The 26272-nt window shown below is 37.5% G+C and overlaps 1 protein-coding gene across 8 annotated transcripts in view; it reads right to left on the reverse strand.

Annotated features, from left to right (window-relative positions):
- sdccag8 (SHH signaling and ciliogenesis regulator sdccag8) overlaps nucleotides 1-26272 on the reverse strand; it is a 263176-nt gene that overhangs the window by 217831 nt on the left and 19073 nt on the right. For 6 of the 8 annotated variants that reach the window (XR_010963604.1, XM_067988650.1, XM_067988649.1 and 3 more), the window contains exons 4-10: nucleotides 25440-25550; nucleotides 18642-18767; nucleotides 16651-16818; nucleotides 15371-15435; nucleotides 10407-10595; nucleotides 6454-6592; nucleotides 2428-2580 (exon numbers count right to left, since the gene is read on the reverse strand). Coding sequence is in view for 7 of the 8 variants with exons in the window: in XM_067988650.1 (XP_067844751.1) it covers nucleotides 2428-2580; nucleotides 6454-6592; nucleotides 10407-10595; nucleotides 15371-15435; nucleotides 16651-16818; nucleotides 18642-18767; nucleotides 25440-25550 (951 nt within the window). In the remaining variant the exon portion in view is untranslated. The remainder of the gene's footprint in view (nucleotides 1-2427; nucleotides 2581-6453; nucleotides 6593-10406; nucleotides 10596-15370; nucleotides 15436-16650; nucleotides 16819-18641; nucleotides 18768-25439; nucleotides 25551-26272) is intronic. The other 2 variants (XM_067988651.1, XM_067988652.1) reach the window with 2 other exon arrangements.

The raw sequence follows: 26272 nt of genomic DNA on the forward strand, positions 1-26272 counted from the left end.
GCAGGAAGAATCTCCGAAATTGGTCAGGGAGGACAGAGGTGATGGGCACAACAAGTTTAATATGACACAGGGTGCAGACGGTTCGAGATTTGGACAATTTGGAGTTTGTGGAGGGTAGCGTTCAGGAGGCCAGCAAGGAGTGCATTGGAGAAGTCAAGTTTAGATTGACAAAGGCAAGAATTAGGGTTTAGATAAAATGTTTAATTCAAAGTGCAATGCAGATGACTCTGGTAATTGACAAAAAAAAATCTATGAATTATACAGGTGTTGCTCAATTTGGTGAAATATATCATTAGTCATGGGCCTTGAATACTAGTGAAGGTTTAATGTGTTCACATGCGCTTCTTTTGTTTAATATTTTAATGGAGATATTAACCTATTTCTTTTATTATCCACACAGTGTAACCTCAAAGCCATGACATTGATGCAAGATAAAGACCAATAAACAGTCTTATTTTTGAGAGTAATAAATATTAAATGTTGTTTAATTTGAGGAGGTGTTTAACTCAATACACCTTGTAAACTGAGTAATGAAAAGCAGCTCTAAGATTATTTAGACCAATAAATCTCTTACTTCTCCAGTAGAGGGCTACAGAGGACATTTATAATTAATTTCAGAGGATGAACAGGATGCTAACAGAGTGGATCAGTGCAATAAAAATTGTAGGTTTGTCAATAAAATGGCTTTGGAATAAGCTCTTTGAAAGCTGCACAAATAATTTAACATAACATTTGTAATGTGCAAAGTAAATGCACATTTCATGCATCACTGTAGCTCTCATTTTTTCCACCACTTTTTTCCACTACTTTCATTCCACTGATACAACATACGATAGCAGTACTTTATGGCACTATTTTTCTTGGTTTCTTTTAATACTGTTTTCAGCAATATATTAAAATAAAACTAGTTTGAACTTTAAATGATTACGAAAACCTACACAAATTAACCTTCAATACATTTAGTAATCAAGCCACCAATGCTGCGTGCGCACTTGTGTGCACGAGGGAGGGGAAGGAGTACTGTAAAACAGTATTTTTGAGGTACTACGTTTTCTCTGAGCCAAAAGATAAAGAGGTATTGAGCCCTGCAGTTTGTATTGCTTGGTCACTAGTTTACCTTTAAGATGATGCTAAAGAAATTTATTCATTTAAAAAAAAATTGCCTTGACATAAATTTACAGTGAATAGTGTAGAATGTGAATTACAAACTATCAAATTCATCAGTTCTCTTTATTTCAGTGGTTAGAGTACAGGATGCCATTAGCAGGCTCTATCTGAAGTAATTATTTTACATGAATTCTTTTCTTTTTGGTAAATAACCCCCAATTTTATTCCAGTACACTGGAATTCTTTTCCTCGTATTGTCTTACTTCACCTCAATAGACAAACCAGCTTATGCCCAAGGGTGTGATCAGTGACAGTAAATACAATCGCTTACTCTCATGATCATTCTTTCCTCTAAAATGAGGTGTTCTGCTACAATAAGTGCTTTGCACTCTATATTTAGCATCTTTCTTCAGGTAGCTTCTGTGGCTATAAACCCAAACGGTTCTTATGATTTTATTTTTCTAGTACCAATAATGCTCAATGGAGGCAGCCTGCATAGATTTAGTAGATAGGTATATAGGGACAGAAAGAAACACCTGTCATATCTGCCCACTCTCAAGAGTGGGCTGTATGAGAGTTAGGAGGGGGAGGGGAGTGGAGATAGTACAGAACATTATATTATCAGTGGGGAAATACGACAGAGTAATATAACATTAAAGTGGAGAGAGATAGTATAGAATCTATTGCATTAATGGAACATTATGGATGTTCAAAATGCGGCTGTATGAAGTAAAGGATACCTGCTGAGAACAGGCCTAAACTGCTCAGGCCTATCAAAATCAAAGTCAGGCAACCCAGAAGCTTGAGAAATTCACAACTGGAGCAGTAAAAATAATGTCCCACCAAATTTAATTTTAATTTAAAAGTCTGTAGCTTAGTTAGGAGAGTTATATATCATATATATCACTTTTCTTCAGAGCTGCAGGATTTTAGTGCAACAAAATTAGGTATGCCCACCCCTTGATACGATACAACTTTACTTGGTGCAACAGTGGAATGTTGGTACATAGAATAAAATTGGTACATGGAACTGAATTCCATCTTGTCATCCACCACCCCCACCTACTGGCCATAACAGAAACAACATGTAGTAATGTTTCAAGTGACAAATGATAGGTGGGATTCTTTTTATATCCCATAATTTCAATTTCTGATATCAGATATATCATTGAAATAAATGTTATTTATGTTTGGATGGACATCCAGTTTTTTTATATAAAGTGGTTAAGGATATTAATGCAGTTTTCTGAAAGCAGTAATTCCATTGTGTATCAAGGAAATTGTAATTTTTAAATATAAAACAGCAACACTCTTTCTTACCTTTGATGCCAACTCTTCTCTTTCTCGCCTCATTTCTTCATGCACAGCTTTCTTGGCATTTACAATTTTTTCTTGCTGACAAGCTAGCTCCCTTTCCAGCCGCTCTTTCTGACGCAACATCTCATTCTTGAGCTGCTCACAATGGACCATAGCCTAGAGAAAAGGAAAAGCAAACTGCAGTTTGAAACTAAACAGGACATGACAGGCTAATAGATTATGGCACTGTACTTTGGTTTGGGAATGAGGCCAGATTGTAGTTTCATGTGAGGTCCAATCTGTAAACTGTCTGAGTTCCCAAGACACTACACAGATAAGTTTTTTTTTTAAAAATCACATTGCTGTGTTTATTTTTATATAATATTAACATATTCCATGTAAAAAAAATCATAATGTGTTTGCAGAGTGAAGCCGCGGTGGTGTGGCATACTTTCTGCTCTCAATGAAAACAATGGCAGCATATCACATAATAGACCATTCTGCCTAGGGTAAGAAGCATTTTACCTGCCCTATATGTTCTCATTATTTGTTAATAAAGGCACATTGGAGAATTTGTTTTAAAAAGGGTTTCTTTTTCACCTGTCATATTTTATTTCACATACAGATCAGTGTACTTTATGATTCATTTTGAAATACTATAGCAGCGGCTAGTTTGTGCCAGGTGAGACATCGTCAGAGACTGCGGTCAGAAAAAAAGTTTAGGAACCCAATAATTGCTGTATTCTAAAAGTAGTTCATGACTACTAGCAGCTATTCTCTTAAATACACACCACCTGGTACTGTGAAATCATAGCTTAACACAGACCAAATATTATTACAGAATTAAAACGTTGAGCTATTGAAGCAGTGTTGCGTCCATATTTCAGTTTGACTCAGTTGATAGCACGCTCCTTTCTCAGTCAGAAGGTTGTAGATTTAGCCCATACTCTAGGACTTCATGGAATGATGCGGCATAAAAGCAAGTCATTTGGCCCTTCAAGTCTATGTCATTTTTCTCCACGAGCCACCTGGTCTACTCCCACTAGTTTGTTCAATCCCAAGCCCTTCAATAGTCGTCTTTTTGAACAATTATCTAATACTTTTTAAAAAATAATTCATGGTTTATGACAGAGAATTTCACATTTCCACCACCCTCTGAGGAAAGAAACTTTTTCCAATTTCTGTTTGAATTCTTTTTGTGGTTATCTTAAACTAGTGCTCATTTGTTGCTGTCTGTCTGTAAAAACACATTATCACTATTTACCTCATCAGAAACCTTCACAATCTTGAAAGCCCCTTAACTTTCTCAGCTCTAATTAAAAAATCCTAACGTTTCAAGTCTTTCTTCGTAACATTCTATTGAATCTATGTTGCATATTTTCGATTGCTTTTATACTGTTCCTATAAAGGATACCCAAAACTGTACAGAATACCCCAATTGTGGCCTAACTAAGGTCTTGTACAAGTTCAACATTACTTCCTTGCTTTTGTATTCTATGCTTTTAGATACAAAGTCAAATATTCCATTTGCCTTATTTTGTCCTTATTATTTGGTCTTCTTACTTGTGAATGTTATTTGCTTTAGTAGAGGTAGGGATATCAGATGAACTGCTGTGAATCTGAGAACTGTTTACAAAAACCCGAGAGCAGTAAATTTGACTCAAAACAGCTGGTAGCAATAACAGAAATGTTCAGTGAACTGGATGTAACTGTGGGGGAGGGGAGTTAAGGGCAGTGAAGAACCTACAGACCTGCCAAGAAAAGCAGTGAAATAAACTAAATATTTTAAGACTTTCACCTCCTTATGAAGTTCAGCAATCTCTATTTCTAGGTCCTATTTCTAGAACAAGAGTCCACAATGCTTCCTTTCAAGTCCCTCCCTCTTCAATGGAACTGTAAGATATTTACACATCACTGTCACAATACTGGAGACATTCGCCCTTTTCAGCAGACTTCAAAGTGGCAATAACTGAGGAGTGAGGCCAATCCATCGTGTCTTCATTCTATAGCAAACAACTTTATAAGCCTGCTCTTACAACATCATTAACCAAAACCTCCTTGCAATTTTTGTTTGGAAAGAAAAAAAGCTTACCAAACAATCTTCATATATCAAAATTTTAAAAGTCTTACCAAAAAGTCCACCAAAAAAGTATTACCAAAAATGTCTCAGACAGGGGACTGCAGGACATTAATCCCCCCAATTCGGCTGGAATCTCCCAGGCACTCCAGCCCTACAACAGCCACCTTGTCTTGTGCAGGCTGCCAACATAGCAGATCCCAGGGTCATGACATCCCTCCTTCAATGGAAAAGAACCCCGGGATGGCAATGAACTGGGAAACCAACAAACAGAAAATGAACTGATTCAGCTGGCAGGGCTCCAGAATTGGGCACGATCCCAGGTGAGGGTGAAAAAAAGGAATGCTGCAGGAGATACAGCCAATCCTGGGATATTTGGCTCATCTGGTTTACTTTACATATAATGACCATTTTGAAAATAAGGATACCTGCTAAAAAAAAGGACACCTGATGCAAATTCCTTAGGTGTCCCTAATTTACAGGTTGCACTGTATATAGTAAATAAGAGAGTAAACTCTAAGAATGCATAATTCAAGATCAAATTCATGAGCATTTAGAGATGCATGGATTTATCAAGGGCAGCCATTTGTTAAAATAAAAGTTGTGTTTGACAAATTTAACAGAATGTTTTGAATTACGTGACTGATTGCACAGATAAAAGAAAGCAATGGATTTTCTTAAGATATTTGATAAGGTGTCTCACAGGAGGTTTGTTTAAAAAGTTCAAGTATGTGGTGTAAGAGGAAATGTCACACATGAATACAAAGTTGGCTGATGGACAGGAAACAAAGAGTTAGGGTAAATGGGTGTTGCTTAGATTAGGGAAGGTTAGAAGTGGTGTACCCTAGTGGTCAGTGTTAGGTTCACTTTTGTTCTCAGGGAGTACAATATCAATATTTGTTGATGACACAAAAGGAGGCTTTTGCAAATAGCAAGGACACCTGTAAAAGACTTTAGGAGGACATAGGTTAATGGAATGGGCAGACAGGTGGCATATGCAATTAAATTGGAGAAGAGTGAGGTAATACATTTTGGTAGGAAAAACAAGGCAAAGGAATGCATACTCAATGAAAGGATGCTGAAACGTGTGAAGGAACAGAGAACACTAGGAGTGAAAATAGATAATTCTTTGAAAGTGCGGATAGATCAAGCCATAAAAAAAACAGTATTTTGAGTTTTTTTTAAAATAGGAGCATAAAGTACAAAGCAAAGTCTCTTATGTAGTAACTTAAATGCTTTTAAAAAATCAGATTATGGATTTTCAAGTAGATTATTTTGCAGCCTGCCTTCAATCTTCCACCCTCCATAAACTTGAGCTCATCCAAAAAACTGCTGCCCGTATCTTAATTCACCCATCACCCCTGTGCTGACCTACATTGGCTCCAGGTCCAGCAACACCTCGATTTTAAAATTCTCATCCTTGTTTTCAAATCCCTCCACGGCCTCACCTTTCCCTATCTCTGTAACCTCCTCCAGTCCTACAACCCTCCAAGGTCTCTGCAATCCTCCAATTCTGGCCTCATGCGTATCCCCAATTTTAATCGCTCCACCATTGGCAGCCGTGCCTTCAGCTGCCTCAGCCCTGAGCTCTGGAATTCCCTCCCTAAATCTCTTCACCTCTCTCTCCTCCTTTAAGACGCTCCTTAAAACCTACCTCTTTGACCAAGCTTTTGGTCACCTATCCTGATATCGCCTTATTAATGGCTCTGTGTCAAATTTTGTTTGATAACACTCCTGTGATGTGCCTTGGGACGTTTTACTATGTTATTGGCGCGATATAAATGCAAGTTATTGTGTGGACACAAAATCATTCTGAACATTTACTATTTCTTTCTGTCAGTGGATATTTTTACGCTGATCAAGGGGTGTTAGTGCTGGGAATGCTCCCTCTACAGTGCCGCATGAAGCACTCGGATGAGGTACAACAATGGGTATTGTAGCTATTGGGCCAGGCCTGCTTTGTTTTTTTTTACCTGTATTTTCTGCAAGTTGGCTTCTTCTGCTACCTCCGTAGCTTGTTTCACTTGCTGACAGACGGCGTTTTCCCTGACCTGCATTTCAGTTACATTGCTTCTTAATGATGCCAGCATGCTCATCAGGTCATCTCTTTCTCTACACAAAGTAAAAAGAATGCATATCCGGATTACCAATTTATTTTAAGTTGCGCCAATACATCTTTTTTTTTAAATATAAAAAACACTCATAAGTGGATACAAAGAGCAGTCTTTCATGATTCAGAGACAAATTAATTTTAAAAAATGCAAAGCAGCAGTAATTATTACTCCTTCCATTTGAAAAGTAGCCAATTGAGTACAGAAAGTCAGATGGTTCCATGCCCATTTAAGAGACTTCTCACAGGGAATCCACTGCATCTTCCCTTCGCACACCTCACAAAGACTAGACTTCCAAAAACCCTTCAATAAATTTCCATATGAAAAGCTACTAAGTAAGCTTATGGCAATGGGTATTCTAGGTAAAACTTGGAAGTGCATAAGGAATCAACTGAAACAGAGGAAGCAGCGGGTACTCGTTAGGAGACTGTGTAGGGCAGTGGAGAATGAAGTGCCCCAGGGATTGGTTTTGGAACCACTTTTGTTACTGATCTACATAAACAACTTAGATTCAGAAAGATGCTTGTAGTTACAGAATTTCTGCATGGGAGGTTCACAGAATTACAGTGTTGATAAGGTGTTGCCAAGAGGTCAGCCTATCCCATTCAGCAGCCAGGCCATTGTCAATAGCCTAACTCTACTTTTAATGTTTTTATTTTTTGGGTAAATTTCTGTGAGGAATACCAAATTGTACAAAACACTGGGTGACCAGGGGTGACTTACCAGCAGACTTAAATTTCCTGCACTCTGGTGAGCCATGATAACTGATGTCAGCTCCTTGAATATGGGATATCTGCTAACTTAATCAAAATGGAAATGCAGACAAGCAGGCTACTGGCCTTCAAGTTTCATCAATGAGCCAGCTATGCCCCCAAGTATTATTATCCCTGCTTCTCTTAAATTAGTGCCTATGTTGGGGAACATATTTTTCTACTTTAGGCACCCAGTATTGGCATCAAGCACTACTTGATCAGATGTAACATTTGCAAGATGCCTGACAGTAACGTCATGCCTATTCTGGTTCAACAATGTATATTAATTACAGTTTCAAAGGACCACCCCTACTGCCCCTGTGTGATTCTTTTTCATTTTCCACATCAGTCAACTGTGTAATCTTTTGAGCAATCATTATCAATTTAGTTCTGATTTGCAATGTAGGGTAATTTCATGCTATGGACGTAACCAGTAGGTGTTAGGCTGAGAACAAATTTCTATCTTCCCCAGTCAAAGACAAAGTAATAATATAATAGAAAATAATATTTTTTTTAAAATGATGCATTTGCCAGACCAAAAACTTTATGCAATGACACAGGTCAAATGCTTTTATTCAAAAATTGCAATTTAGCTAACATAGTAGTTCACGTTAACTCTGGCTATGGTTGTATAATTACCGTAACTACTAAAACTAAATTGCCTCTCCATGGAATTTAGACTTCTTTATATACTCAATCTGTGGCAACAGTTAGCATTGCAGTCATAAAAACTGACTGACGAACGTTTATCTTGCGTTAGAAGAAATTTCTGCTATTAATTTTAAGACTGCCTAGGAAGGACAGGAGTAAGGCTTAGATTTACCATGTTTCTCAGAAATGTCTCAGAATGCTTTGAAGTGCAGTAACTGCAGATATGTAAGCATCATTTTCCCATGTGCAATTTAACAAACCATTTATCTAAAATAAAACACACACTGCCTTCTTAGGGGTTGTGTGAATATTCATTTTTGACTGCAATTGTGAATGATCTTTAAAATTAGGAAAAGTTGACAAGTGTAAACACTTTCTCATTTATTAGAGTAGTTGTCAGGAATTCAGTCTTCAACTTACATTTCCATCTAATCCATTTGTAAACAAAATTGAAGAAATTGAAGATGCAAAAACTATGTATAACTAAAGATCCAAGGAAGGTACTTTCAAAAAAAAATTAAGCACGAGAGTTGTTTTGCTTGTATGAAAATACTGTGACCAAGAACCAAGATACTCAGAACTATTAGACTTCCCAAGTTCCACAACATTACTTAAAAAGTGCCCAATATCTTTTGCAAATTTCATCCTGGAGAATTTTACATTTATTTAAAATAACCTGGTTAAATTACTTCAGTTTCTGAAGTAATAGAACATTTCAGGCCTTTGAATTGGTTACTATATCTTGCTATCATTCATTACTTATTGTCACTTTGTTTTAAATTTAGAGAACTTGAGTCGAATCCTGTAAGACAAATAACAGAATTTATCTAAGGCTGATAGTTACTGTCCTACAGGAGCAACAAGAACATGCACGTGCTGTCTTTATGCTTACACTCCACCACAGCATGCCAGCTACCATTGTACCGGAAATCTGTAAAGCCTATTCTTCAAAGGGGAGCCTCACAGAAATTATATTTTTGACCCTTTCTCCACATATACGCAGTTCATTAAATAAAACATGAATGTTAAACTAGGTGTATTATTTTATTAACCCAGCACCTGTTTCACACAGCCATTTATTTTAAGAGCAAAATACAGTGATTGAAGCCAGCATGCCCCAACTCCAGTGCTCAGGTGTGTACAAAATAAAAAATGAGATTTTACTACTGGATTACATACTTCCCTCCCAGCAGAGAGTCTTTTAGATACTTCTTGTGAGACTCCCGATTTAGTTATAAATGTTGTAACTGTGAAAACTAACTGTGGGAACCCTGTAATGACCACAATTGTCCAAATTTACAGGATAACTGTTGGTGGATTAAAAATATAAAATTTATTTTGAACTTTTCTCCCCCAAATTTTGATAATTGTCAGATACATGGGGAAGGCTCTGAAATCCAATTTTTGTGAGCCTTCCCTGCAGAATCCTTCAAGAGCCATTTCTCTGAAAGTCAAAGGTGATAATCCATGCAACAACTTGCACCTATGCACCTTTCATATATTGAAGCATCCCAAGGTACTTCACAGGGGCAGTAGTCGATACTGAGCACTGAGTAGAAATGATGCTAGGGGAGATGACTAAAGGCTGGTCAAAGAGCTAACTTCTGCGGAGGCTTTTGAGGTAAGAGGGGCAAGGCCGAGAGGTACAGCAATGGAATTCCAGAGTGCAGAGGCGTGCTGGCTGAAGGCTCCACCACGGATGCTGGAACATTGGTGCAGGGAGCGAACACATGGTGGACCCATGCCAGAAAAGTAGAAGATGCAAGCTAGGACTTGGGCTGGAGAAGATTGCTGAGGTAGAGTGGAGCAAGGTTTTGGAGGGATTTGAAGACAAGGAAGAGGATTTTGAAGTCTGGGAACAAACAACCAGTTGAAGTCAAGAGGACAGTGGTGATGAGTGTAGAGGGTTCGGTGCACAAAAAGAATACAGGCTGCAGAGCTCTGGATGATTTTTCATTTGTATATACAGTATTTCATCAAATCAAAACCTAGAGAAATCGTTATTCTAGGAATTAAGCAACATTCAGAACAGGAGTAGGCCATTTAGCCTCTCGGGCCTGCTCCACCATTTACTTAGATCATGGCTGATCTGCACCTCAACTCCATTTTCCCACCTTTGCTCCATATCCCTTGATACCTTTACCTAACAAAAATCTATCTATCTCAGCCTTTAGAGTCCAATTGTCCCAGCATCCACAGGATTTTGGGGCAGAGAGTTCCAAATTTCTACCCTTCATGTCAAAACGTGCTTTCTGATTTCCTGAATGGCCTAGCTCTAATTTTTAGATTATGTTCCCTTGTTCTTGATTCTGCATCGTTGTTACATACTAAGGTATAAAGCAACAGAGACTTGTCCTTAAATGTTAATGGCAAAATATTGCCGGTATCACACAAACTTTAAAATGTACTTACTTTCTTAATCTGTCAACAGCCTTCACGTGTACATCACTATGAGTCCGGGCCAGAACTGCCTCGTGCTGGGCACATTTCAAGCACAGGCCGGCAACACGATCCGAACAATTCATAACAAGCAAAGACTCTTGATGTTTTAATCGTCCCATTAACTCCTGACATTCCTTTTGAGATTCTGACAGGTCTTTTCTAAAATACCACATATAAGAAAATGTCTCAATGATTTCATTCACTGAATAGGAATAAAATTAGGTAAAAAAACACAATTTAAATTATCATCACAAACAAAATTATTACTGCATAAATATGAAGCTTAAATGATTAAGCACAGAAATGTTGTAATGAAGAACTATTGAGTAACCTACATGGTGGACGACTACTCTTTTTAATAATAATCTTTTGGTTCATTTCAATAATCATTAATTCTATGGTGCATAAATGTCAGGCCATGGGGCTGAAAGCATAGGCATCTGACCCAATCCCAGTCCTTGGCCAATGCAACTCGGAGCTGACTGCTAGAAGGGGTCTCCATTCAGCACCTCTCCAGAGCAATGAAGTTGAGGAACTTAATGGTCTACTGAACCTGTCTCTCCCCACAGCTATGACATGGTATATTGGTGCAGCATTGTGCTAGTGACAATTTTCAACAAGTTGGGGATTAACCCACTTGCCTAGTTGACACATCTGACCTTCCCAGATTGCTTCCATTTGAAATCCCTTTCCCAGTTGAGTATTTAAAATGCCAGTTCTTTCTCTCTTCATTGCTGCTACCTTGTTCCTCTCAGGATGTGGATGACACTGACAAGGTCACATTTATTGCCCATCTCCAGTTGCCCTACATGATGATGAACCTTCTCCTTAAATCACTGCAGTCCTTGTGGTGATGATGCTCTTAGTGAGATAGGGTTTACTGCAGTGGCAAGGCTATTACAGCATCCTTTGGAGCAGATGGGCTCTGCCAATTAGGAGATCATCCCCATCAAGGCCATTAGTCTACATGGCTTTTGCCTCTACTAAACAGAAACACTTTAAAAGATATACAATTAAGCAAAACATAGGGTGAATTGGAATTCATATATAAGACAAGCAAGGATAGTTACAGAGAGCATTAGGAAAATAAGGAGAGAATAAAGACAAGTCACAGACAGCAACAAGGAGGATCCAAAAATGTTTACAACTACATTAATATTGGTTGAAAGGTTGTTGTAAGACCATAAGAGATAGAAGCAGGAGTAGGCCATTAAAGGTGGATCCATTAAAGGTAAAACTAATAAAAATGATCAGATAAAAGCAGATATATCAAATGGATCCTTCACACAAATTTCCATTGGAGAACTACAGACAAATTCCACCCATGTAAATAGAGATCTATGACACAAAGAAGTTAGTAACGAATGTGTTATGAAGAAACTGAAAGGATTAAATATGCAGAAGGCCAGATGCGATACATTCGCAAGAAATTAAAGGAGGAAATTAATAATGCTTTAGTTCATCTTTCTTTTTAAAAAAGAGCTCCGTAAATATTGAGAACTGGAGGATAGCAAATGTAGTTTCAATATTCAGAAAATAGTAAAATACAAAACTGGTAATTAAAGGCCAGTTAGTCTAACATCTGTAGTGGAAAGAACACTCCAGGGGATTTTATAGATGCTATAAATTAAGGTCTAAATAACACAGGCAACATGGAGACCAGTCAGCATGGTTTCACAAGTAATAGGTCATGCCATACAAACCTACAGGAAATCTTTGAGGAGGTAATGAAGCTGGTGGAAGAGAGTAATCCAGTATATGTAGCTCACGCAGATTTTCAAAAGGCATTTGACAAAGTTCTCACCCAAGATTAATAGAGGTGGTCATGGAATAGAGGACAAATTGTGTAGATGAATTGCGAATCACCTTAGCGACAGGAGAGGATAGTGTTAAATGGAAAATGCTCTGCCGGGGAAAAAGTAACCAGTGTCATTCTACAGGGATCTGTCCCTGCATCCCTGCTGTTGACATTTTTTGTCAATGATATGGAACAGGGTTTCTGTAATAGTCATATTAAATTTGCTGATGTGTAGCTATATAGATAGGTAATGAGCTGGAAAAGAGATTGGTTATCTATTGTACACATGGTTTGGCATATAAGGCATATGGATTTTTATGTGGATAAATGTGAAGTAATGGATGGCATGTGTATAATATGAAAGGCTCCTGCTTTGGAGCTCTACTGGCAGAAGCTGAAAAGGAAAAAGAATTGGGAGTCCTCATTTGGTATACCCTGAAAGCATCTGATCAGCATGAAGCAGTTATTAATAAAGCAAATCATGTACTGTGATGCCTCTGGAGGTCATTAATCACATGGTCAGAACAACTTATACTTATACTGTGCTGATCAAAAGCAAGGCCAATTCTGGAGTATCCACAACGTTTTGGGATCCCTACCGCAAAAAGGATAATAGACGCATTTAAAAAGTCAGCGAAGACTGACCAGGGTGATTCTAGGCCTTAGGGAACTAAGTTAAAAAGAAAACCTTGAGTGACTATATTTATTTTCACTAGGAAAAAAGACTGATAAGAGACATGATACAGGATTTTAAACTAATAAGTGGTATAGATAAGCTTGAAGTGAGCTAGCTATTTAACTTGGGCAGTGATTATAGAACTAAAGAACATACAAGTACAAACATCACAAGGCGAGCAAAATTAGAGCTTAGGGGAAAAAAACTTCTCCACAGGAATTAATTGATTTGAAGTCAATTGAGACCATTAAAGAGGAGATGGACCAGTATCTGTTTTGAAAGGGGAGAGAATTGAGGATGATAGACTTACTAATATCAGTGCTTGTTTTTTTCCCAGGGTAGAGGAAGGAACTTAGTGTTGCTCAAAGTAGGGATCAACAGGTGGTGGGGAGGGGAAGTTCATGAAAGAATAATCAGATATAGATTCTGGATATAATGGTCTTGATGGGTCCAGTGACCTTTTCTCATTCCAGACTTATGCTGCAGTGCAAGTCCAGGAGCAAGCTATGAATTTTCTTTGCAGCCTGCCAAGTCGGCCTATGATTTTTCATTACTGGGCATATTTAAGTTTTAGAGAATATTGAAGTTGCCAGCAGTGATGAGCAAGGCCAAGCTTTTTTCAGCCACCTCCACCATTTTATGTCCAGTACAGATTTGATTAGCAAAACAAGCAGCTGAAATGTTTGTAACTGACGAACCTTGCAACTCTTAAGAATAGAGGTGAGTGGGGCACTTTACGGTCTATCTTTATTGACAAAGTTACTTACTTGGTCTTCTCAAGCTTGAAGATAGTGGAGGTGAATTTCCGCAGGGGCTCTCCCGATCGTCTGCCATGACATCAGCGAAAGAGCCATGGAAACTCTGGGAAAAACTGTGTAAACGGTGTCCCCACCGTTTTCCTGGGTTTCTGCAGCTCTTCTGCCAAAGTTATGGTAGGTAATCAGGGAACAGCTTTGCAGCAAAACCTCTAAAAATATTGAATAATGGCTCTAACTTTGTGCTGAGCATTAAGAGGATCAACCCATTTCTGGACCACTGGAGCAATACAAATCAATCTATTTACTCTAAAACCAAATTGGCAACAGGGATAGTAGGCCATTGTGATCCTGTTAGTCATGAGAGAGAAGTGGGTGTATGGATAAGGGAAAACATCCATTTAGTGAATAGCATCACAAAGATATCCCAATAGAAGTTTCAATTGATTGTCAAATGCTTTCTGAGGATCTATGGGGACTATCAATGAGAGTCTGCAAGCTCTTTCTACCTCTTGTGAAAGTGGCACATTTGCAGGAGTACAGATACAGACAAAACATGAATAGGTTTCCTTCATACTACAATGCTTCATAGTAAAACAGTAATATTGCAGGAAATCAAAAATATTACTGGAACACTAAAAATCAACTGAAAACCTCTTATTTTTAATTCATTTTGCTCCCTAGCGTACTCTCAATATATCCCAGGAATTCATTTCTCAAATATGGTTACCAAACCCAGACATCAGTCAAAACCGCGGCAGTCAGAGCTCAATGTGGAGAAGTGTGAGGTCATCCACATTGGACCTAAGAAAGATCGATCAGAGTATTTTCTAAATGGTGAGAAGCTAGGAGCAGAGAGATCCATGTACAGGAATCACTAAAAACTAGTGGACAGGTACAAAAAAAAAATTAAAAAGTCTAATCTCAAGGGGGCTGGAATACAAAGGGGTGGAAGTTATGCTACAGTTGTATAAAGCTCTGGTTAGGCCACATCTGGTGTACTGCATTTAGTTGTGGGCACAGCACTTCAGGAAGGATTTATTAGCCTTAGAGGAGATGCAGCGCAGAATTATACCAGGGCTAAAAGGGTTAAATTACGAGGACAGGTTGCTATTTTGTATTCCCTTGAGTACAGAAGATTAAGGGATGATCTAATTGAGCTGCTCAAGATGATTAAAGGACATGATGGGGTAGATAGAGAGAAACTATTTCCTCTGACGGAGTCCAGAACAAGGGGGCATAATCTTAAAGTTAGAGCTAGGCTGTTCAGGGTGATGTCAAGAGCACTTCTTCACACAAAGGGTAGTGGAAATCTGGAAAACTCTTCCCCCAAAAAGGCTAGGTTAATTGAAAATGTCAAAACTGAGACTGGTAGATTTTTGTTAGGTAAGGGATATGGAACCAAGGCGGATAGATGAAGTTAAGATACAGATCAGCCATGATCTAATTGAATGGTGGAACAGGCTAGAGGGGCTGAATGGCCTGCTCCTGTTCCTATGTGAAAAATTTAATATAAGCACCAGTAAGCATCAATAGTAGGTGAAGAAATGGCTCTCATCATCAGAGCAATAAGCATTTTCAGCAATAAGTATTTTTGCCTAATAACATACCATAAATTTTAATAAAAATCTGTGGTGGCCACATAGCAGAGAACTTAAGTAATGAATACATTATTTCAATTAATTTCTATCCTGGATATTATTACCTTAATGATGAAACCTGAGCCTCTAGAGTTTCAGTCTTCCTTTGGTAAAGAGTTTTCTGATTTTCCTGAAACAGAAAATGAGGAAGTTATGAAAAAGAGTTTGCCCTCAAATTATTACTCTTTGGGATAAAAGAATTCTTCAACTACAGAATTTAGGAGAGAGAATAGCTCCCAAGAATTTTTTTTTTGCCAATTTTCTCCCTTCTCACGACACCAATTGCTGCTGGGGTACAGAACCATAGGCATCGATCATCCTCATACTTTGCCTAAGTGGCCATTCTTCATGCATGAGCTTAGACAGTGAGTGTTATTAGGTATATAACCCCAGAGGGCCCCAGAGTTTAGCTCGATCCGATCCTCACCTGCCATCCATGAATACACACTTTCATACAGAAGCCGTAGCATGACATCTAGAAATCAGGAGCAAGAGCCTCTGCTGTTTTTTTCCCTCCCTAGCACAAGGGCGTTGACGCCAATTATAGTGTCCTTACTACCACCCCAGTTGAGATAAGCTAACTTAGCACAGAGCAGGAATCAAACTGAGACCTCCTGTCTATATGACTCAGTTTCACACTGCTTTTACCAACTGAGCAACCATGAAACCCAACCCCACCGGAAGAAATTTTAAAACCAGAAATCACAATTATTTTACAGTACATTAGAGTTAACATTAAACTACAGATTGGTCTCATTACAATCTGAAATGGCACAATATAATCAAGTCCTCAAATAAGTACACAAAATGGGAAATTACAGTTCTGATGATTGATCTCCCCCCCAAAACTCTATCAGATGCTGAGTGGCCTACAATTCATGTCCAGTAATTTCTGTTTTTTCTTATCAGATTTCCAGCATTGATCATTTTTATCTCTATGTAAGACCTCATTTGATCTAAGTAAAACAAAAATGTATTAATCAAATTTCAACTAAACCTGAATAGTACACACACTATTTTTATTTGCTATATTGTTTAAACCTGTATATGTATAATATGAAATAAAAACAGAAAATGGTGGGAATACACAGCAGATTAGTAAGCATCTGTAAAGAGAAAAGATGAGTTAGGTTCCAATGTTTCACCATTCATTAGAAAGGACCTTCATTTCTCTGATTCCGATCAACAGTTGCACAGTTGAAAAATCAATAACTTGTTTCTTCTCCTTATAGAGGCTGACTGACCTACTGTGTATTTCTAGCATTTTCTGTCATTATTTCAGATTGCCAGCAATTGAAGTTTATTCTTTTTAAATAGGTTTTATACAAGCACACCATGTACTCACTACTTCTAGCTGCCACTTTTTGATTTCTTCTGTAGCAGCTTTGCTCTCTGGATGTTTTGGAGAAAAACAACATGTCTGATTCTGGTGTTTCATTGGTGAGGTTGACTCCTGCACCTCCATTGTTCTTACAGCGTTTTGGTCCACCGGGCAAGAGGCTGGTGAATTTGCCTGGAAAAGTTTGGGAAAAGGTACCCAATTTTGTGAATTACAAAACTTTTAAAGAAAATATATATTAATATATTAATGACCTGGACTTGAATATAAAGGGCTGTGGGAAGAATGTCAAGGCATTGGAGAGGGTGCAAAGATGATTAACTAGAATGGTACCACGAATGAGGGACTTCAATTATGTGGAGACACCAGAGAAGTTGGGATTGTTCTCCTTAGAGCAGAGACGGTTAAGGGGAGATTTATAGAAGTGTTCAAAATTATGAAGGATTTTGATAGAGTAAATAAAGAGAAACTGTTTCCACTGAGGGTTGGTAACCAGAGGACATAGATTTAAGATAATTGGTAAAAGAACCAGAGCGGACATGAGGAGGAAATTTTTTTATGCAGCGAGTTGTTATGATCTGGAATGCACTGTCTGAAAGAGTGGTGGAAGCAGATTCAATAGTAACATTCAAAGGGGAATTGGATATATACCTGAAAAGGAAAAAAATTGCAGGGCAACGGGGAAAGAGCAGGGGAGTGGGACTAATTGGATAGCTCTTTCAAAGAGCATAGGCATGATGGGCCAAATGGCTTCCTTCTGTGCTGTATGACTAGGATTCTAAAAGAGCACCATAACATAATAATGGCACAAAATGAAGTAGGAACACAGTAACCAAAGTATATGGTAAAGCTCTCAGATTTGGTGAACCCATTCTTGAGAATTCCAAACACATTTGTGTAGATCCATAATAATTAGATCTTTCTAGAATATACACAGCCACTGTAGAATTTAGGAGTAAAATAATAGCAATACCATGCTACTTGCTTCTGTATGAAGGTGCATGCAATAAAAAAAAATCAAAAGAATCTAAAATTAGTTTCAAGCAACAGACTCTGAAAAGCACCTGAATCCAACTAATGATGCTGGTGGTTACTTTCTACATGAACAATTGCTTCATGGTAAAGTCTAAAATTGTATCATACCCTAAAGCAGTGTATAAATGTGATAAAGCCAGAGTATCCCCTATTTAAGCATTTATTAATATCAAACTATAACTAAGTTCATTTGCAAACACAATTCTTTTTTATTTGTGTTAGAAATATTCCATTATGAACCAACCTGCAAATGCATTAAAGATCAGGATATAGAAAATAAGTACACTTACTGTCAGAATATATTCAAATTAAGATAGACCAGATGACCAGTCTAATTTTGCATTCAAATGCCCTTTGTATTCCTAGAAATGTTAGTAAATTTAGAACAAATAAAGTGTCTCCTTTCTCATAACAGCTCAGAATAAGCTGCCTTGTTTTGGTACAGATGTTTCACCCCCGTCGCAGTCTTTTCATTTAATTTGATTTTTCTGCTTCCTGAGGTCCTAGTGTAGCATGCATTATTACTGTACCTTCAGCCCAGCAAACAAGCTTCTGCAGCTTTTAAACCGGCCACCCACCAAATGTGAGTGGCACAGGGCAGCCCACCTCAGATGACCTGGTTGAGTTCAGAAATTCATTATGCAAGAAAGTTTCAGCACAATGCAGTCTATCAGGCCACTGTGGAACTCAGACTCTAATTTCTTAGAATAGTATGCAAATGTTTATGCAAACTATGCGAGGAACAATAACCACTGTCTTAGTACTGCATACTCTGCATACAGAACATATGAGACAGATAAATATCTTGTACTATGAACTTTGTCTCATGAAACTTTCATTTGAACTATAATTTTTCATGGTTTACCAAAGAATAAAGTAACTTTAGTGACTTAAATTTTTTTAATTTAGTACCAAAAAAATGCTATTCAAGTTCTGCATCCTGCTGGGAAATTCAGACTTACTGAAAACGGGCACACGGATGGTTCTTTCAGAGTATCCTGAACAGTTCTCGATTTCAGTTCTTCATGAAGTTTTTCATTTTCAACCACAACAACCTGTACCCGCTGTTTCACTCTCGAGAACTCCTCCTGAATTGCAAAACATGTTGTGTAAGGAAGTTTACCAACGTAGTGAAAAACTGAAATGAGCACAGTGCCATCTGCAGTAACACAAGAACATTTAAAATAACCCTTCTCCCACTTGGCTTTAAAGTGATTATTAATCATTGTATTTATAAAATTAGAACCTTTTGAACATAATTCAATCAATGCTGTGTAACTTAGCCACAATTGCTGTACAAATTTGAAATCAAACTTAAGTCTTGCAATGTGTCATCATAGCTAAATATTGTAGAATATTAGGCTGCCATAAAACCCTAATTGATAATAAATCGCTAGAATAGATGAAAACTTAAAAGATGTCTTTTTGGCAATTTAAAAAGACACCCTGTCGCATTAAATCCTACTACTTATTTTACATACACTTTGAAACTATTTATTGGACAATTAAAGCAAGATGTAAAATGATTTATCACATTATATGCATCAATTACCATGTGATGTGATACGAGTTATAAAATTGTTAAATGCATTCACTGTGCTAAGGCTGACACCTATTTATATCTAAATGTAATTTAATGCATAGTATTTTCATATGCTTTTGCCTTGTTGGGATAATAGAATAATTCAATATATTTTCTATATGTAAATAAGTATTTTCTTCCAGAAACACATTTAACGCAATAAATCTGGACAAAAATTGTTCAAAATGGCCAAGTTTCTAAGTCAGAAACCTTGAACTCACAACATCCTACTAATTGGTTGAAGCAATTCACCATGTTGAAATTTCCAATCTAATGTTTTCATCCGCATTAATGTAGATTTTTCCATTCGAGTACAAGTCACGAGTGATAGCCTCCAAGTTGCTTCTGAACAGCAACAGGGTTAGGGTTACAATGCTATTTTTTTCCCCAATTCAGTAATTGCTGCAGTCATTGATGATTGAATATTGCAGAGCAGTGGAAACTCAAAGAACGTCTTTTCCCACTCATCTATAATTTGATGGATTAGGGCAATGGTCCTAAAGATTGAACATGGCTTTTAAATTGCTTTTCTTTGCAAAGGATAAGACCTGAAGTAATATTGTTTATTTATTTCTCATTTTGCTGGATAAATTCAATATTCTACTTGATTTTTGAAATTGAGCATTAAATATATGGGAAATACTTGGAAATCAAATCTCGAGTACAAAGGGTTTCACTCCCCCTCCCATTACAACATCATATTATTTACACAAACTTCTGGGCTTGTTTGGGGTGGAAAGAAATACTTGCATTCATACAGCACCGTACCAGGTCATCAAAGTGTCCAAAAGGACTTTAGACATTGAAGTACTTTTGGAATGCAGAGATTGTCGTTACATAGGTAAACCCAGCAGTCATTGTGCACTCCAGTAACTTCCCATAAACAACAGTGAGATGAATGGCCAATTTGATTTTTCTGTGGTATCTGTTGAGTGGGTAATAATGTTGGCTAGGACAAAGAGAACACTCTGTGCGCTTCAAGTAGTGCCACAAGACCTTTAACATCCACCTGAACAGGCCTTGATTTAACATCAGATCAGTCATGATCTAATTGAATGGTAGAACAGTCTCGAGGGGCTGAATGGCCTACACTCCTGTTCCTATCTCATTTGAAGGACAGGATCTCTGACTTTGCAGCAGTCTCTCAGCCTGGCTTTTACATTCAAGGCCTGCAGTGGAGCTCAAGACCAAAGCCTTCTGACCCAGAGTGAGAGTGCTGTCAACTGAGCAAGCTGATAACAGCAAAGAGAAGAATGACCAGTTAAAGAAGTGACTCAAGAGCTGTCGGTTTTGTTTTAAATTTAGTGATGGGTTAGTTACTGTAACTAAAATTAATGTAAACTGTCTTTAATTTAAAGTCATGAAACACTGCTACAGTTAGAATTTCTGAAAAATATTTTATTTCATACCATTACAGCACATAACACTATGTCAAACTCAATCCAACAATAACTTCTAATTCAATATAATTTACAACATTTATACCTTGAATTATATTAATTCATAAAAGCTGCAACACAAGAATATTAAGATACAAATTCACAATTAACTTAAAGGGAACATTGTAATTAGACTTTCAATTCTTTTTCTGCTGGTATTTTCCATACTTACGACCCTTTGCTGAACTAATATTATTAAACGATAACAGAAGAATTTTGAGGAACACAAAAAGGCCCAACAGATCATGTAATTTAACAACTCACTGTATTGTAGTAAGAGAACCTCAAAAATAAAAAGGTTGAACTAATCTTTACGTACAAATTAGATTTATTATTCAAACTATATGTTGCACCACACTACAGTGAGGTTAAGACATTTGTATTTATTTCTTTGAATTAACAATGGAAGAAAAATTCCTTTGTGCACTTTTTGTAATGAAATAAACCTGTTCTTCATAAATGGAATTATAATATCATTGCAGAGAGGAAATCTGTCCCTATATGGCTATTTTGAAGTCACAAAGCTCAAACTGATAATTCCTAATGGAACGGATAGAGGTTAAACATGCATTATATTGTTTTCTATAGGCAACTACTACACCTAGATCTCCCTGAACACCTCCCAGTGCCTATTTTCAAAAAGGGCTTATTCTTGAATACTGCACTATATCTGTACAATCAAGCACATTTTAGCTTGTTCTTCTATGGAGACAAAAGAATTTGTCAAGAATGTAATCTTTTTTCAGAGAAACATACAAAGAAAAGATTTAGGACAGAGTGAAAGTTGCATACTGAGTTACCTATATTACAAGAAACAGTGAAATCCATCATCTTTTGATGACTATTTATTGGGCATACGATTAACAAAAGGGCCAATTAGTCCATGTAGTTTTTGACGAAGATTCTGGAATCCATAATCAAGTAACGTCAGAATTAACACTTGTCAGTTTTTTTCATGTAGCTAAACAGCATTTGTTTAAGACTTTGTTTACCATTCTCATCACTAAAGCAGATATTTGCATAATTGATTGTTACTTGTATTATTAAAGAAAGCAATTCTATTTATATAGACCCTTTTCATGCATTGGACATCCCAAAGTGCTTCGCAGCCAATGAATTACTTTTTAAATTGTAGTCACTGTTGTTATGTAGACAAATACAGCAGCCAATATGCACACAGCAAGGTCCAAAAAAGGGAAAATTATAACAATTATCAGATAATCTATTCAGATGATGTAGATTGAAAGTTAAATGTTAACCATGGCACCAGGAGGACTCCTTGCTTCTCTCCAAATAGTGCCATGGGATCATTTACCTTTCACCTAAACAGACAGACAAGGCAATTTAACGTCTCATCCGAAAGATGGCGCCTTTGACAACGCAGCACTCCCAGTAGTGTACTGAAGTGCCAGCCTATAATATATGCTCAAGTCCTAGAGTGGGGCTTGAACCCAAAACCTTGTGACTTAGAAGAGAGTGCTATCACTGAGCCAAGCTGATACTTCTATAATAAATTACTTATCTCAGCTGAAAACAAACACAAACAGCAGCTTTGACTTTTACAATTACAATAAACAAGGACGCCCTAATAACCTCTACTCGTTCTGAATATAGTTATGGCTAGCCTCCAGTCCCCTGTTCAGCCATATCCTGCTGCTCTGCATTGCCCTTGCCTTGGCCACCTTCTCCATTTAGGCCTTAGTCATGGCCTGGTCGTTTCGCCTCAGGGTCAAAGTTGAGCTTGACCTGTCTTAAGAACTGGGATGCCACTCAGGGTTAACACTTACGGAATGCCAAAATAATATTAAAAAAAGGTATCTGACATTTATAATTGAAATATCTAATGCAGCAGTAATAGAACAATAATAACACTGCCATGAAAACATACACTCAAAGCTACAATGTCATGTTATTTATATTTTAACATGTTTTTGTTTTCTTATACTGCAGAAAATAACCAGCAGTATTTTGACTCTGTATCTGGCATTTAAAAACAATGCCAATGTCCTTGGTAAGTCACTTGAACCCAGTGTATTATAAAAAGCACATCCTCTAGTGCTACAATGACTATGACATTCCTACATTCACACAACAATGGTAAGCTGTGCCAGCAGAAATTGGGGAAGTAATTCCCCAGGAAATAAACAAAATGCACCACTTAAAGGAGGAGGTAGCTTGATAGGTAAAAGTTATAATAAGTGTGCTGAAAGCAGAGTTTGCATCTGATGTCAAATGGGATTTTTTTTAATGTACAGTAATGTTAAAAATTAGTTTTGGATAGCGGTTTCCTTTGTCTTTGTATCCAGGGAGTGACCAAGCACAAAACTCCCGATTTATTTACATTTTCAATAGGAGTCGCTCAGCTTCCTTTGTTGGTCTTACTCGCAGCAATAAGAAATTAGGTTGTTTGTTTGTGGGCCAGGCCATCTCTCTTTGAAATGTCAGGGTTGCAAATCTGGAAGGTGGGGGGGAAAAGGGGGTGGAGAGTGGCTGGTCCATCTGGAATATACTTGAGAGGAGATTGTTAACTTCTCAACATTAAGCGCCTGTAACATGAAAGACATCCCACATGGTCTCCAGTGTGATATAGCACAGTTATGTCACACTATCCTAATCAAGGCACATGTAAAGGTTGCAGGTTTTGATCCATGGGAGACTCAGTCTGTTACTGAAAACAGTCTTTTTGCTGTAGCACACGTCAAGTGTTCAGAGAGTCCAACCATAATAATAAGTATTTACCTGTAGATTACATTTATTTTTCCTACTTTACATTCCAAAATATTGGTATTTATAGGGCCCCTGTTTCCTTCCATTTCATGCTAGAAATAATGAGTTCATTGTTACTACTGCCAGTAGAAGCTGCTTATTTCTGCAGTGATTATGGCCTTTAAGTACAAATATTTAGATACTGGAATAATAAACACAGAATCAGTTCACAAGGGATTAACATATCTTCAACAGAACATATGTCTTTTCCACCTCGATAATCAGCATTGGGTATATTTTCCACACAAATCAATGATCCTCAATTTACCCATAGAAAGGGGTCCTATGGTTGATGCGCCCTTAGTATTTCCACACATAACTTCTCCAGTTTGTGCTGCGTGTAATGCACATACAATTATTTTGAAAAATGGTAACCTGGAGGTGATTTGTTTCCTTTTCTTTCCCCTCATCTCACTAAACATCTCCCCTATACAAAATTCCTGACTTCTTAAAGGGGTGCAACACAAGTCACACACCATCCCGACTTGGAAATATATCGCCGTTCCTTCATCGTCGCTGGATCAAAATCCTGGAACTCCCTACCTAACAGCACTGTGGGAGAACCTTCACCACACGGACTGCAGCGGTTCAAGAAGGCGGCTCACCATCACCTTCTCAAGGGCAATTAGGGATGGGCAATAAATGCCGGCCCTGCCAGCAATGCCCACATTCCATGAACGAATAAAAAAAAATAGGCAACCAGCTTTCCTCAAGTAGCTTACCCAAGAGAGCATAATTTACGTGTGAACTTTGCATTTAACTTGTGCACCATGGCTAATTTATTTCTTTTATATCTCTCCCATCCCCTGTGAAAAGCACCTTGGAACGTTTTCTGTGTTAAAGATGCTGGGCCATAATTTGCTGTAGCAGGACATCTAATGGCATCTGCCATTAATTAGACTTGCCCTTGCATGTTAAGGTTTTTAAATTTTTTGTGTGGCAAGTTGGTGAAAGTGTGAGCTGATACCGTCGAAGCGAGAGAAACAGGGCATCTGGGACCTTAGTGAACAGGGCAAGCAACTGTGTATCTCCTTAACCAATCAGACTGAAAGATTGTGAAATTAACAGCGCAAGGACTGAGAAGGAAGTGTAAATTAGAGTGGGTGAATTCAATGTCAAATCTAATACAAAAAGAGATATAAAGAGAGGGAAAGAAAGATTGAATTGAGAGAGAAACAAAAGAGGCAGAAAGGAAAAGTTAAAAAAAAATCTTTTAATTTTACATTTTTAAAATCTCCAACAACAATTAAAACCTGAAGGAATGCGACTCCACACTTTTAATAGTTAATTTTCAGTGCCAGAGAGGTTGACTGGCAGTAATTAACACTTATCACATCGTTACAAGGGTATTTAGACTGAAATGGACAAAACTTAACTTTCTGTGGCGAGTTTAGATCGTATCTACTGCACAAAAACAGCAACTTCACGCCGTTCAACGCCTTTCAATGGTGAGTCAGACAGCGAGATATCGTTTTTGCAAAGCGAACAGCGGAGCATCTCGGACAGCAACTTTTGGATCTCTGTGTTTAACCGCGCATCTGCCCCTCATCTGAAGTTGCTGTACCATTTACGCATAAATAACGGCGAGCGCCATTAGCCTCACCGCCATTTGGACAGCAGGATCTGGCCCGTTATATAATTACAGTTGCTATTTTAGGTGCGGTATGATTCATTTAGGGTTTTTGGGCCTAATGATCTTTTCCTATTTTTGAAAGTCTTTTACCTTACATTTTTAAGTACTGCTAACCACTCGTAAATAAATAAATAAATATTTAATGGGACCTCCACCTCACAAAATGAAAATAGACATTCAGGGTATAGGCCACAAGGAATTCCTTGAGCACACTGTCGAGAAAAGGATCATAATGAAATTTTACTTTTTGTCGAATGTGCTAAAATTCCCAAGGGTTTAACCTTCCCCCAACCTCCTCAAGGAATAATTCAGTTAAGGAATAAATATGCATGCAACTAACTTTGAAAAGCTTAACTTCTGCCTCCAGATGTTGGATATATTCTGATTGGTCGTTAAGAATAGGTACAAGATCTTCAATAGCTGGCGATCCAACTGAATCTCTTCCTGGTCTCTATATATGAAAAGAAAGGACCAAATCTTTATAAATATATATTCATAATTTAGAATACTTCATGATTCAGATCATTTATTTCCTCAGTTCTCACAGGATCTGGTATTGCCCTAAATTTGTTCAGGCAAAGATTCTACCAGTGAAAAATTAGTAACTACTTTTCAGTTTACATCACAAACACTAAAAAAGGTACTGAGTAACTTTTGCTGTAGCATATACTTATACATCAGTGTGAAATGTGTCACTTCGCCAAGCTCAACTCTCAAACTCAGTGAACAGTTTTCAGTGCTAATAAATTAAGACTATGTACTTTATTCTATGGATTCTCATCTTATCTGTACACTCTTGCAACTCAAAATTAAGTCCTAATGACTCGTGATAGTCAGTCATACTTTTAGCAGGTAAGCAGATTATCTCAAACACAGAACACAAAGTGGAAGTTTTAAAAAAGTATTTCAGCAAAGTATTAACCAAAGCATTTAATTGTAAAAATAGCGTCCACTCCCGTTAAGGGGCCAATTAATTTCTTACTAAATTTTATGTACTCGTCAGAGTTACAGACTTAAGTCAAGTAGATATAAAACATGTAATAAGTAATTTATTTGAAAAAAATGTTTCGAATGACATGAGTTTAAGACTGCTGAAGATGTTTAGATTAAGATATTTATACCATCAACATACTGGAATCTAGCCAGGCAATTCACAAGGGAGACTACAGACTG

The sequence above is a fragment of the Heptranchias perlo genome, chromosome 8 (assembly GCF_035084215.1).
Source record: "Heptranchias perlo isolate sHepPer1 chromosome 8, sHepPer1.hap1, whole genome shotgun sequence".
Lineage (NCBI taxonomy): Eukaryota > Metazoa > Chordata > Chondrichthyes > Hexanchiformes > Hexanchidae > Heptranchias > Heptranchias perlo.